Source organism: Eretmochelys imbricata, chromosome 4 (genome assembly GCF_965152235.1).
Source record: "Eretmochelys imbricata isolate rEreImb1 chromosome 4, rEreImb1.hap1, whole genome shotgun sequence".
In the NCBI taxonomy this organism is placed as follows: Eukaryota; Metazoa; Chordata; order Testudines; family Cheloniidae; genus Eretmochelys; species Eretmochelys imbricata.
In genome coordinates this window covers 28,136,612-28,151,027 of record NC_135575.1, presented here as the reverse complement: position 1 = coordinate 28,151,027, position 14,416 = coordinate 28,136,612, and the positions used below count along the sequence as shown (strand labels likewise).

The 14,416-nt window shown below is 42.4% G+C and overlaps 1 protein-coding gene across 1 annotated transcript in view; it reads left to right on the top strand.

Moving 5' to 3' along the window:
- Nucleotides 1-14,416, top strand: part of UNC5C (unc-5 netrin receptor C) — a 351,092-nt gene that overhangs the window by 308,025 nt on the left and 28,651 nt on the right. Inside the window, exons 8-10 of the mRNA XM_077814388.1 lie at nucleotides 229-420; nucleotides 1,728-2,072; nucleotides 4,696-4,783. Coding sequence (XP_077670514.1) covers nucleotides 229-420; nucleotides 1,728-2,072; nucleotides 4,696-4,783 — 625 coding nt within the window. The remainder of the gene's footprint in view (nucleotides 1-228; nucleotides 421-1,727; nucleotides 2,073-4,695; nucleotides 4,784-14,416) is intronic.

The following is a 14,416-nucleotide window of genomic DNA, read 5'->3' as shown; positions in this document are numbered from 1 at the left end:
TAGATAGATAGCTATATAAAGCATGAGAAAATAGCTAAGAAAAATCTAGGATAATTTTTCCACTGAAAGGGAACAGCCCTGTTATACAGCTTTGGAGGTGGATTTTCAGTTAAGCTATAAAAAAGGTAACAAATGTCTGAAGGAAATGACAGTGATATGGATGTATATTATTGGAAATTCCTGTGACCAGATACCGCTGAACAATGTTTCATCCTTTTGTCCCTCCAGCTGCTCCTGACTCAGATGACGTAGCTCTCTACGTTGGCATTGTGATAGCTGTAATCGTGTGCCTGGCTATTTCAGTGATTGTGGCACTGTTTGTGTACCGGAAGAACCACCGTGACTTTGAGTCAGATATTATAGACTCCTCAGCACTAAATGGCGGATTTCAACCCGTTAACATCAAGGCTGCAAGACAAGGTTAGTTGTCATTTCATTTCACGTAGATCAATTCAGGCAGATGCCGTAAGGAAATGGTCTTCAGGGTTGTATGAATTATATTTGCTAGATGCTAGTTGTCCCTTCATAGAAAAAAGAAAGGTTATGCTCATTTGTTTCTTATAGTCAAGTGCTAAAAACTTACGCTGGGATTTTTCAGACCTACTCTAGAGAATGAAACAGAGGAGTATAAACTTCAGGAGAAAAAGAGTGAGAGAGACACACAGAGACACGAAGAAATAAGGGTTTGTATATAAGTCAGTGACAAATACATCATTGGCTACAACAGAAACAGGATTCACTCTACCATGTCTTAGAATAATACTCTACTAAAGTAATTCCATCACATTATATTTCCCATTTTACTGTCTGATAATCATATTTACTGTGACCTCTCTGACTGCATGGAGAGAGGTGTGAGAGGTATTTACTACTCAGAGATGAAACATTGCTCTGTGTAAACAAGGCGCAAGGTTCAGTGGGTGGAAAACATAATATAATGGTCAAAATGTCTGTCACCAGTTAATAATAGCATAATTATTTGCAGACATCATCGGACAGAAAATGAACACACACAAAGCCAAGACTGGCTCTTGGAAGCTACACATTATTTGGGCTGAAACTTCTGGCTTTTGATGTCATTCTTTGTGTATTAAAGTTACATCAAGAAAAAAGTAAAACCGGCTAGTAGAGTTGTAAAAATGGAACATTAGCAGGAGCAGCACTTCCTTTGCCAAGGATTTGTTTAAAGCTAAGCTGCAGAAGGCACTGTACAACATACCACTGGTGACAATCCTGCATTGGCTGTGGGTGACGAGGAAGATGACCCCATCGGTCTTTTCTATCTCTTCTTTCTATCATTCTGTCTTTGGACTAGTTGAATAAATAGGTTAATGATTCTCATACTTAGCATTTATGGAAGGACCATTAATTAATACAACTGGTTTTGTCATAGTGAGTCTTTTGTACTGAGGCCTGGCGTGTCATATTTGAAGTCAGAGTGCAGACTGGAAAAGAATACATGTTAAAAATCCTTGGAGTAGGGTTGCACTTCAGGTTTGTGCAGCAATTAGATTCTATAGCGATAGGGCCTATGTAAACCCCTGGAGATGTGTGGATGGATACAAAAGGAGAAGAATGTCAGTCCGTTAGGGCTTTGCTCATCATTCCCTTCAGTATGAAGACACGAATAGAATGGAACCACTAAATCTTCACGCAGAAGGAAGTCCTCAGCGATGGGGATACAGCCGTGGGTAACACTGTGTTGTTTTTTCTCATTTCTAACACAGATCTCCTGGCAGTGCCACCAGACCTCACATCTGCTGCAGCCATGTACAGAGGTCCTGTCTACGCCTTGCATGATGTCTCTGATAAAATCCCAATGACCAACTCTCCAATCCTTGATCCACTGCCCAACCTGAAAATCAAGGTCTATAGTACCTCGAGTGCAGTCACTCCCCAGGACGACCTGTCTGACTTCTCATCCAAGTTATCCCCACAGGTAACTCAGTCTCTGCTGGAAAACGAGACCCTGAATGTGAAGAACCAGAGTCTTGCTCGGCAAACAGACCCATCATGCACTGCTTTTGGCACCTTCAACTCCCTTGGGGGTCACCTGATTATTCCCAGTTCAGGTAAGTACTGCACATATCAGCTTCAGAGGTACCGAGTGAGATTTCAAAAGTGGTGGTGGTTTGGTGGTTTTAAGCAATGCCTTCTATCTGTTCTTTTCGGCAGAAAAAACAAGGTCGCTGCTTGGAATCTGCCTTTTCTGTGTTTAGCTCAAACAGCATTTTTTTTTCCATTCAGGTTTAACTCAGCTATTTCACATATCCTTTCCCAAAAGTCCTGGTCTTCTTTAACAACAAATCAGAAGACTGTGACCACTTCCTTCCTTAGACCTCGGAACTTCCCTGTGTGAAGTGGGATTCAGCATCCTTGACCTTTTCCTTTCATATAGATCCGCCCAAAAATCCAAACAACCCAACTTCAAGCCAGAAAGACTCACTTTTGTTATCGTACATAAAAAGGACAAATTAATTAGAAAACAAATCAGTTGTTCCAGTTCCAGTGTACTGCAGACCGTGCAACGCTGAATCAAGACAGCAGAATACTAATTTTCTGCAGGTGATTGAATAGTTTGCCTAACAGAGATTACATGGCAAAGGAAACCAGGACATTAAGTGTGTCTTTTTCATATTTCTTTCTTAGAAGCTTTTCAGGAACTGCACAAGTTAGTAAAGGGGGAAAAAAAACTAAGTTATGTTTACAGCTTGGAAAACGGCTATGCTGTTATTTAGCTGGATAGCAGGACTCCAGTTAACCAAAATTTTCAGTTAATCCAGCTTCAGTGTGATGGGCTATTAAGAAAAGTGGGCTGGGGTGGATATTCAAATCTGGTAGAATACCAAATCTTCACCACATTCAGGGCCAGCTTCTTAAGTGCTCAGCACCTGCAACCAAGACCAGATTTAAAAGAAACAAACAAAAAACACAACTGCATTCCTATTTAGATACCAAATGAAATGGTTAGATTTCCAAAACCCCTTAGCCTCTGGTGATCCCTATTCTTCTTACTGGATGCTGAATGCTTTTGAAAATCGAATGTGTTTCATTTAGGGGCCTAAATGGGTGCTGAGCTGTTCTGGAGAAAAACAAAATCTGGCCTGATTGTGGTTTGCTGAGCTCTGCTCAAAATCTAGTCTATAGTGCTGTAGACCTGAAGTTCAGGCTCTTCTAGTTTAGAGGCCAATTTGTTCTCAGGTTACTTTACACTGTGCTTTCCACATGTGCTCCAAAGTCTGTTAGACATATATAATTTAATTCACATATTAATTTCAGTTTGTAGGTGAAGAAGTACATATCTATTGCTAGGGGCACTTTAAAAATAATTAAAACAAACAGGAACAAATATATCCATCAGCTCTAACCCAATACGGTGGGCTTCCAGTAATATTTACCTACCAATTAACAGTCAAAAGTCCCTATAATCCCTCCCTGCACATCTGAGAAAATACATGAGTGAGGCAGCATGCCCAGAAGCTTAATGTACCTGGGCTGTGACAGACCCACAGGGAAACAAGTTCCTAAGTCAAAAGGCATTCATGAAAAACAGCCTGCCAGCTGTACCTTCCCTTTTAAAACAGTGGGGAGGGACTCCAGCTCAAACACATCCACTGGTCACAAGAGTGGATGTACTGCATAGAGAGAGAGGTGGTTTCATGTAGCCAGGCCCCAAACTATTCATATATTGATTAGGACTGTCCGGTAAATCATTTTGTAAGGCCATTTCCTCTCTCTCTTTCTCTCTCTCACTCTCACTCTGACACTCACTCTCACACTGACACTCACTCTCACACTAATATCCTTGTGAATATTCTGTTAATAGGTTTGCTTCAGCTGTCCAGTTATAATTTTATGCAGGAGAAACTAAAATCCCTACCATAGATTACTGATCGCTCCAGTTCAGCAATGGCAGCTGGTCCAGAATTGCCCGGCTGCGTGGACTACTGAGTACTTGTGCCTCGTGGTAAAAAGAACTGTCCATTTTCTGGGGAGCCAGTCACTACATCTGTGAAACTGCCATCACGAAGGCACAATGCACTGCAATCAAACACATCATTAATTGCCACTAACTTGTGTTCAGTGCAGGGCAGACTTGACCGGCCAAGACTGGGTATTGGAATCTGGACCACTCTTTATGAATGGGCATATAAGGGATGTAAAGTATCCCCATTTTGTCCTAACTATTGAGTAATTAGAAGTTAAGTACCTCTAAACACTGGATGCTGACCACATGACCAGCTCCTCTCAGAAAGAAATGGCTCTTCTTGTTTCCTGGGCCAGTACTCTGCTGTTTTGGGGTTTTGTTGTTTTTTGTTAAAAAAGAAATGCCTGGGGAGAGATGTTCCATTGCAGCTGTTTGAAATTTTAGACAGAATTGTTGGTTTTCCCCCCATTTTACAAAGTAGGCAACAGAGTAGCCATCTGTTTGTTCCTTAAATAAAACAAAGGGGGAGGGGAAATATCCAGTTCTCCACTCCAGTAATTCAAAACAGACACATGGGAGGAACCGGTAACCAATCAAGTGACAGATACAGAAGCCAGGGCGACAGTAAATATTACCTTATTTCTTTGGGGTTGATTGGGAATCTGGTATGTAGGGCTTCATCATCAAATCTCCTGTCATTCTTCGTCAGAGACCTGGTTGCCTCTCTTTCTCCACTTCCTTTTATGTGTGTCTCTTCTGTTTTACAGGCGTAAGTTTGCTGATCCCTGCCGGGGCTGTTCCCCCAGGAAGAGTCTATGAAATGTATTTGACAGTTCACAGGAAGGAGAACATGAGGTAAAAGACTCTACTTGCAGTTAATTTGCTTGAGCACTAATTATGGAGAACAGGACTGAGAAAATATACTAACTACAATCTCTGATCAGCAGATATTTATGCAAAGCCAATTGTGTTGAGGCTGCTTATTGGTTTTAAAGCAGACACAGGTGAGAGCTGAGGATAACCCGGCCACAGAGCCAGCTCTGATATTTGCTTTTTATAGGTTCTGTAAAAAGCTTTCAAGCTTAGGGGAGGCAGAATCCAAGTTAGAAGTGAGAATAATGAATAGCAAGAATTAAGTGCAGCAGGAAGAGAGTGTGGTAACCTTCTGCAAAGGGCCTTTGCACAGTTGAATAGAGGAGGGGAAAGGGCTGCATGCTCCATGCTGCCCTGGGGACCACAAATCCCAGTGGAGGAAGCAGTGGTTGGGAAAGGATAAGAGGGTACATTGGGTCATCCATAGGGATGCTATAGCCTGTGCCCACCAGAGAGCACCGTTTTGAGGCATGGCTTGGGTCACTGCAGCTCCATGCTACCCACTATTCAGAGCTGAGGCTACATATCACAATTAGCACAGGCTTGCCAACCTTGTGTGCCTGTGCAACTGTCCAGGTTCAAGCTACTTCGTCAGCATATCACCTCTCTAGAATTCCCTGCCACTTTCCCAGCCAAATGGGAGGCACTTTCCAGCTGAGCTTCATACACCCCTCACCAGGCCCATGCCTTCCTCTTCAGAAGACCGACTCTAAAGAGGGCCAGCACTGGAAGAAATTCCTTCCCTCCGTGGCTCCCAGCTTGTTTGCAGTCTTGACACAAGCCTCTGAAACCAGATGTGAAGCTGAGGGGAGGACATGCTAAGTGTTAAGCCAGGATTAGGATGCAGCCCTCTGATAGCCTGTTCAAATGATTAATTATTATCATCACCATCAAATTTCTACCAAGCTATCATTTTATGAAATAAGAGCCCATTTTAATACAGGAAAATGAAAAGTACTTGCTAGTTAACTCACTAAAATATGATTCAGAATGTGGACAGAGTCTGAGGTCAGGTAAAATTTTCAGAAGCACCATAGTAATTAAAGGAGACTAAACCCCATTTTCAAAAGGGAGTTAAGCACTTTGGAACCTAAGGGAGAGACTTTCAAAGGCCCAGATGGTATTTAGGCACATACAATTTTGTGCCTAAGTGTTGTTTGTGACTTTGAAGCGCTCCCCTTAAGTCTTGTGAAAGACAATGAGACTTAGGTTTATAAGTGCCCAAGTCACCTAGGGATAGATTTACAAAGATGTTTAGGTGTCAAAAGATGCAGGTAGGTACCTAGTGGGATTTTCAAAAGCACCTAAGCAAGTGCAGTGTACCTTCATAGTCACTTTTTTTCAATCCCACTGGGCTCCTCTCAGCATCTTTAAGGTGCCTAAATAGCTTTGTAAATGAGGCTCCTGGGCATTTTTGAAAGTTTTACCCATAATACCTAAAACAATGAGGAGTCCTTGTGGCACCTTAGAGACTAACAAATTTATTTGGACATAAGCTTTCATGGACTAAAACCCACTTCATCAGATGCATGGAATGGAAAATACAGTAGCAGGTATATATACACAGTACATGAAAAGATGGGAGTTGCCTTACCAAGTGGGGGGTCAGTGCTAACAAGACAATTCAATTAACAGTAGTATACCAAGAGAGGAAAAATCACCTTTGTAGTGGTAATGAGGGTGGCACATTTCAAACAGTTGACAAGAAGGTGTGAGTAACAGTAGGGGGAAATGAGTATGGGGAAATTAGTTTTTGTAATGACCATCCACTCCCATTTTTTATTCAGGCCTAATTTGATGGTGTCCAGTTTGCAAATGAATTCCAGGTCTGCAATTTCACATTGGAGTCTGTCTCTGAAGTTTTTTTGTTGAAGAATTGCCACTTTTAAGTCTGTTATTGAGTGACCAGGGAGACTGAAGTGTTCTCCTACTGGTTTTTGAACGTTATAATTCCTGATGTCAGTTTTGTGTCCTATTCTTTTGCATAGAGACTGTCCAGTTTGGCCAATGTACATGGCAGAGTGGCCTTGCTGGTACATATCACATTGGGAGATCTGTAGGTGAACGAGCTCCTGATAGTGTGGCTGATGTGGTTATGTCCTATGATGGTGTCCCTTGAATAGATATGTGGACAGAGTTGGCACCGGGGTTTGTTGCAGGGTTTGGTTCCTGGGTTAGTGTTTTTGTCGTGTGGTGTGTAGTTGCTGGTGAGTATTTGCTTCAGGTTATGGGGCTGTCTGGAAGCGAGGACTGGCCTGTCTGATACTGACTAACCGAGCTACCACTCTGAAACCTGTCACCATAATACCTAGTGGTTCTAACAGAGGGCTGAGAGTGAGAACTTCCAGTCTGATATTCTCCTCTCTTCACCTAACCTCTCTGTGACCTAGGACAAGTTACTTAGGGCTAGATTATTACCTTTGGCACACATTCAGAGCCCGGGGTGAGACATAGGCTACATCACCCCAGGAAGAGTGATTCAACATCGTCATTCTGAGACACACTGCTGAATCTCAATACCTTGCTTGCTCCCAGGGAATAGCAATTTTCGGCTGCCCTCTACCATTAGCAAAATATTATCTAACCCTGCACTGGCTCAACTACTCCAGCCAATGAGTAGGGAATGGAGCCAAGGCTCTACCTGTTCCCCCCCGTTCCTGCCCAAGGGAGAAAATGTAGTCCTGCTTCCTCCTAGACACCCAGACACAGGGGCTAGGTAACTGGCATCCTGATATACAAAAGTGCTCCTTAGTCCTTACTTCCCGGCATGTGGTCCATGTCACAGTCTGGCCCTTAATGTTGGCAGAAAGGAGGCCTAAAAGGGCAAGGTATTACTAGCAGCAGTTTGAGCAAACCTGCTGAAGAGAAAGGAGAAATCCTATTCGTTAGGCTGGAATAACGTGCACAAAGACTAAATGACAAATGCAGAACTAAGTAATCATTACACAGTGTTATGCCTCTTTCTCCTCCTTATAGCTAAATCCATTTTTTGGCTCAGCCCTTTGATAGCTTTTGTTATGCACTTAGCCACAGCTGTTTATACACCGTACAATACTGAGCACTGTTCTCTGGCTTGCTAGTCTTTTGAACCATGTGAAACATAATCTGTTTAAAGAAAAATTAAATAAAAAAGACCTTCATGCTTACATTATTCATGCCCTCTGTTTTGAAAATGGCTAATTACAAAAATGGCCTCGTCTATATTCACATGCCATATTGATTTTTTTCCATGTTACCTTGGGCTATATTTTTAAAAAGACTAGCAACCTGTACTGAAAAAGTGTCCATCTCTTGAAGAGGGAAACTCTAGCTAACCCAAGGAGACTTTCCTGTGGCTTTATTTGAATGGTGCAGCTGAGATAGTGTCCTACATTAAATTTCTCTGCCCTTCTCCACTGTTCCACTTCCTTCTGGAAGGCAGAGTGTGTGCAAATGAGTCACCCAGAAATTACTCCTGCTAGTTCTTCTTCAGACATGGAATGAATCATTGCCTCTTCTCCCATTCAGTGATGGGCACCCAACGTAGCAGGCCAATCCTTGTTTTGACTTTCCTTTAGAGGCCATAAAATCCACTCTACATGAGTCATGATAGCAGTTGCACTGCAGGTGGTACTGTGCATAAAACCATCTTGGAGAGGGCATGTTTAAAGTAGTGCTACTTGAGAAGCAGAATAAATGTGTGTGTATGAAGGCATAAATGGAAGGAGGAGGTCTTGCAGTTGCAGGAAAGATTTTGTGAGCGAGGAGAACATGAGGTCAAATATGCCATGGAGGAAGCAGAGCACATCATACATATATGGAGGTGCCAGTTGACGCTAGGGGGACTTGGCATAGGCTCATTTCACCGGGTGATCAGACATGGTAAAGAGTATGCAGAGCATAATGAGATTGTTCAGTCCCAATCCGCTACTACCTTACTTTCTCCAGCGGGGAGGATGGCCAGTCAGCCACTTGCAACTTCTTCCCAGATTCCTATACTGCAGAAAAGCATTCTGAGGCCCACTTCCTCCTATGCAGTATGTCACATCAGGCTGCTGCTAACTGAGATTCCTAATATGGGGACCATTAAGTGATAGTGGATAATTCAGATATGTATTTGACTTAGATTTTCCCCAGCACCTCTTTAGAACTCCATGCTCTTCACACTTTCTAAAAGCAACAGTGTGTACTATATTTAACATGAGCTACTTAGGCCTAGATTTTTAAAGGTATTTATGCTCTCAGTGTTGAAACTCCTAATTAATTTAGGAGCTTAAATCTCATTTTCAAAAGGGATTTACGCATGCAGAAGCCAAAATCCCATTGACAGATGATGGGATTTAAACTCTTAAGTGCCTAAATCACTTTTGAAAATGAGATTTAGACCCCTAAATCAGTTAGGCCTTGCAATGCTGAACACAGCAACACCTAAATACTTTAAAAAATCTGGGCCTTATTGCATTATCTGTAACCATTCCTAGAGCACTTAAAACTGCCCCAGACTCCATCAATCACTTCCCCAGACATATTATACTTCATATTATAACACCACAGTCACCCAGGTTCCAACCCATCAACCTGTCCCCTCCTCAAACACCCAGGAACAGCAATGTGGTGAATTTAATGAGCAGCACATAGATGCAGCAAGCTAGCTTGCACTGCTAAAGAAACCCAGAAGAGAATAATACATAAAGGACTAGCTTCAGACATTCACTTTTTAAGGTGAAGTGTGGGCTTGAGTTTGGAAAATAAACCCTTGGAAATCCTGAGGAGTTTAACTTTGTGTGTGTACCCTCCATAGATATTTTCAGCAAACTGATCAAAATAACTTATGGGAAATGTATTGTGCCTAGCCTGAAAAATCCTTTAGAGCATTTCCAGCTGATGACATTTGAAAGTCCAAATATAAAACTGGAACATGGGATTTATAATGGAAACTTTGAGCCAGACCCTGCTCTCAGATATATGAATGTAACTGGGAATGGAATTTGGTCCTCTTAGACTTACCCTAAGTAGCATAGCGAGAGTAGCACAGAGATTGGGGACATATCTGCAGCCCCCTGAGATTTAGTTCACACTTGTTTCAGAAAAATATGAAGCAATTCTAATAGCTCAAGCTAAATCAGGAAATCTGTTCTTCCTCAAAGTCCTGCAAATCCCTTCCCTCTCTTTCCTCCCATGCTCTTCTAAACTCTTCCCCGCTAGATCTATTTTGCAGGAGCCCTCTAGTAACTAGAATTTGACAGAGTTCCCTCCACAACCTAATAACGCTGTTCTTTCCGATGACTGAAAGGACTGGGTGTCGGAGCACTGTGAGGCTTTTCTTTCATTTCATCCCCATTAAAGTGTGTGAGATCAGGAGGATCTCTGTGAAAATTTTACCTTTCCTGCAGTGAAGTGGGGCTCTAATGGTTCATAATAATTGCTGGTGCCCCTTCAAGGCAGTCACAGGACAGTTGTTTTCTGTAAATGTGTTAAGGTAGGGACAGGCAAGAGTGGTTTTCTCTATTTACTGCTTTCTAGCAGGATGTTTTTCTATATGATTTACTCCTATTGCTTTGAACAGGGTGGGCTGCCAGCTGGATCCCACTTGGCAATAACAGAGCTGAGTGAAGCTTTCGTGTTGACCTTGAACCCAATTGAACTAAGCCAGAGTTGAATGTTCACTATGTTTGTGAACTGGTTGTGGTAGGGATGAGGATGTTTGCATAGTGGGGAAATGCGCAGAAAAATCCACAGGAATGTTCTCCAAACAGGCGTCCCTCCTCCTGGCCAACAGCCACCCTCTTCCCACATGTCATCAGACTCTCTGCACACCATTGCTGTCTTCAGGAGTGTGCTCACTGTCCTCTTTCCCTCTTTGCTGCCTCCTGGGGCTAAGTGGCCTTCTCCCTTGGCCTATGGAAGTGCCACATCTACATTGTGACCTTCAGAGGAATTTCAACCAGGGTCCGTCCTACGTAATGTGTCTCTTTTGTTGGGGAGGGTCAGAAAATATCCTAATTGAATTCCATGGAGCAGCAAGTCAGGGAAATGCTCTTGTACTGCAGTGGCTGTGCACTAAGAGGTAGAAGTTTGTAGTTTCTCCTAACAAGGTTGCTAGTCAACTCTCAGGTCTTACCTAGCAATCATGTGCTAAAAAATGAAGACCAATTGCCTGTGGGTTCTAGGGAATCCATGCGGGTTCCATTGATATCTGCTCTGGCAGCTTAGTGCAAAGTTGCTGGAGTGGGAAGTGGAGGGTTTTCCTATCCTGTTCCCTTGAGTATGAGAGGGAATGATTCTGTCTGGACTCCCCACCCGAGGACCGTTCGGATGAAATGCAGTGACAGTGCCTGATGGAACATGGCGAACACCACTCCATGTGAACGTTTCCAGAAGGGTTCGCTGGGCTTGGGAGGCAGGAGGCGGAGGAAGAGACAATCTTGTTCCTCCCTCCTCTTGGAGGCAAAAGTAGATGAGTTTCTTGGATATGTATGTTTTACAGCCTGGAAAGTTTGGGGGATTGTTTCTTTTGGGCCAGAGCTGGCACTAGGAATAAGAAGACGAAGCAATTTTTTAGGGCCCCGAGCAGCACAAGGGGCTCCCCTATTCACTTTTTTAGTATGTGTTGGAGGGGTGGAATATTGGGGCCCCCAAAAGGTCAGCACTGGGGTTGTTTGTCAAACTCAAACCTTCCAACAAACCTTAATCCCTCATGCACCAAAGTACAGGCTTCTGTTGAGCATGTTATTGCATAATTAGCCATTAAGGGGGCTTTATGTCTTCTTCTGAAACATCTGGAACCAGTCATTGCTGGAAACAGGCTTTTGTTCTTGATGGACCATTGATTTGATCATGTATGGCAGTTCATGAGTTCTTACGTGAACCAAACCCTGTAGGCTTTGCACAGCTTTAGGAAGAATCTTATTAAACATGGCACAGTGAAGGCCATCAGGATTTTGTTCCTGCACCAGGCACTCTAGTTTAATATGTACAGCAGGAGACACTGCAGAGATGCAAATGAGGCTGCATTTCACAATACCAGGGAAAGTGCCCTGTGCTCTTCAGCACAGCTGCACAAAAGTCCCAATTTTGCTTTCTGGGTACAGAATAATAACAGATATTTATACAGCACCTTTCATTCCAAAGCACTTCATAGCTGTGTAGAATCAGCACCAGTAAAATGCAGCTACTGCAGCTGTTGGGGAGAGGAAGTACTGGCCATTGGCTCTGCAGGGAAGACCCATATGAAAAGTGCCACTGGAAATCTAACAACCGTAAAAGGCAGACAGGACCTGAATTCTGAACGACACACCCAAGAGACCCACTTAAACTGAAACTTGTGTGGATTTCAATGTATCTACCTCAGAAGAACAAAGAGGGGCTGCGACAGCTCTGCCATGATTTGAACCCATGACTCTGGGTAGCAGAGGTATTTCAAACCTTGGGTTGAGACAATTAAGCCTCCTCCAGAAACCGATAACGGTGGAATTACTGATTAATTTGCTCCAGGGTGTAAGTTTGCCATTTTCACCAGTAAACTCTTAATCTGAGTGGCCAAAAAAAAAAAAAAATCTGCTAAAACCCTCTGCCCCATTCCCCTCCATCCCATTCTCCCCAACTATCCTAGACAAAATTAATCTTCTAGTTTCAGCAGTTTGCCCATTAATGTCAATGAAACATTCAAAACAAAAGCCAAAATGCTCCAACAGCCATCGAAGGGGAGAGAAACTTCATTTCTTCTTTCCTCCATAGATAGAACCAGGCAGAAGAACCCTGGGATCAATCCAGGACACTAGGTTTTAACTTAAAAGGGAGAGAGAGAGCAAAAACATGGACCAGCAGTAAAGAGAAAATAAAATGTCCCTCTCTCCAAACTTCCCATTAACCTGACTAGAAGGGTGACCATCTGTTGCTATGAGTTATTTATTCCTCTCTCCCCACTCCGTCCTCTGCTTCCTATTTTGTTGTGGGTTTTTTTGAGAACAGCTATGGTTACCGGTAAAATCCACAGTTAAGCACTGCTGACAGCAATGCGTGCCTGTTGAAAAGGGGAGATTTCTCTAAGAGTGCTCCCATCTGCAGCCTGAATGAAGACAACAATGGCCAGAAGGTCGTAACTACCTTAATGGAAGTGATATGTTTTATTACAGTGGGACCTACTTGAATGAATAACTCCATTAAAGGTATAAAGCTGGTTGTGAAAAGTCTGTATATTATGAATAAATGGGGAATTTTAATAGCAGATTGTTCTTAACTAGCAAATGTAGGAGGGAAAAGTGTCTGGTAATGTTTTAAGAACTTTCAGTTGTTGTATACTTTTCACCGGTAAACAATGAGCTGAATTCTGCTCTCATTTACACCAGCGTAAACCAGGAGTAGCTCCTCTGACTTCAGTGGAGTTACTTCAGATTTATACTGATGTAGCTAAGGCCCCAGTCCTGCCAAGCACATAAACAGATGACTAATCCCATTGATTTCAGTAGGACTGCTCTCATGCTTAATGTTAAGTATATGCTTGTGGGCTTTGTTGAATCAAGGCCTGCAAGAAAGATCTGACCCCATTATTTGTAAAGATGTTGGTAGGTTTTCTCCCTTCATGAAAATAATCCCCCTTTCCTCCATCAAACCTAAATCCAGCACTTGAAAGGGGTCTTCTGTGACTCATAGGAACACAGGAATTGCCATACTGGATCAGACCCAAGGTCCATCCAGTCCAGGATCATGTCTCTAACATTGTCAAGTACCAGTTGCTTCAGAGGAAGAATGAATAATCCCTAAAATGGACAATTACAGAATAACCTGCCCACAGGGAAGTTTTTTCCCCTAATCCCCATCAATTAGTGGTGGAAACAGAAGGGTTTATATTTCGATTATTTTTATCCTAGCTAATGCAACTGTGTCTGTTCTCATTAACCATATTTATGTCTACTCCTTTGTTTGGATGGAAATTAGAGACAATTAGAGATGAACAAAATCTGTTGGGCCATTTTCATCCATCCCTGTGGCAATTGCAGGATGTTTTCTCTATGTTGTGTAGTCCATTGGGTTGTCCAGACTAATTTTAAATGACTCATTTTTCAAAGTTTCAGCTAGTTGGTTTGGGAAACTTTTGTTCAATCCAGTAGATTTCAGTGTCCCTTTTATGCAGTAACCTAGATGCAGTCTCACTAGAGCTGTGTAGAGAAGGGATTATCACTTCCTTGAACGTGTTACTTGCCTCTTCCTATATAGCCCAAAATCATACTGGCTTATTTTTTGCCACCTTATTACACTGCGAGATGACATCTAGTTTGACGCATACTGTTAGCCTACATTTTCTTCACTTTTACTGCTTTCCTTGCTGTGACATAACTGTGTTTTGGATTGTTCCCCCCGAACTGTTAGCTTGCATTTTTCTAGAATTAATAGTTTTTGTATCCTGCCTATATTTTTAACCTCTCTAAATCCCTTTGCATTATTTCCTTGTTTTCACTGGTGCTCACAACAACTGCCTTTTTCATTATTCTTATTATTTATTTAATGAATGTGCTATTATTTATACCTTCCTCTAAATCATGAGTAAAAATGTTGGGTGAAATCCTTACCTCACTGAAGTCAGTGAGAGTTTTGTCACTGATGTCAATGGGAACAGTATTTCTCTCGTTAAATGAC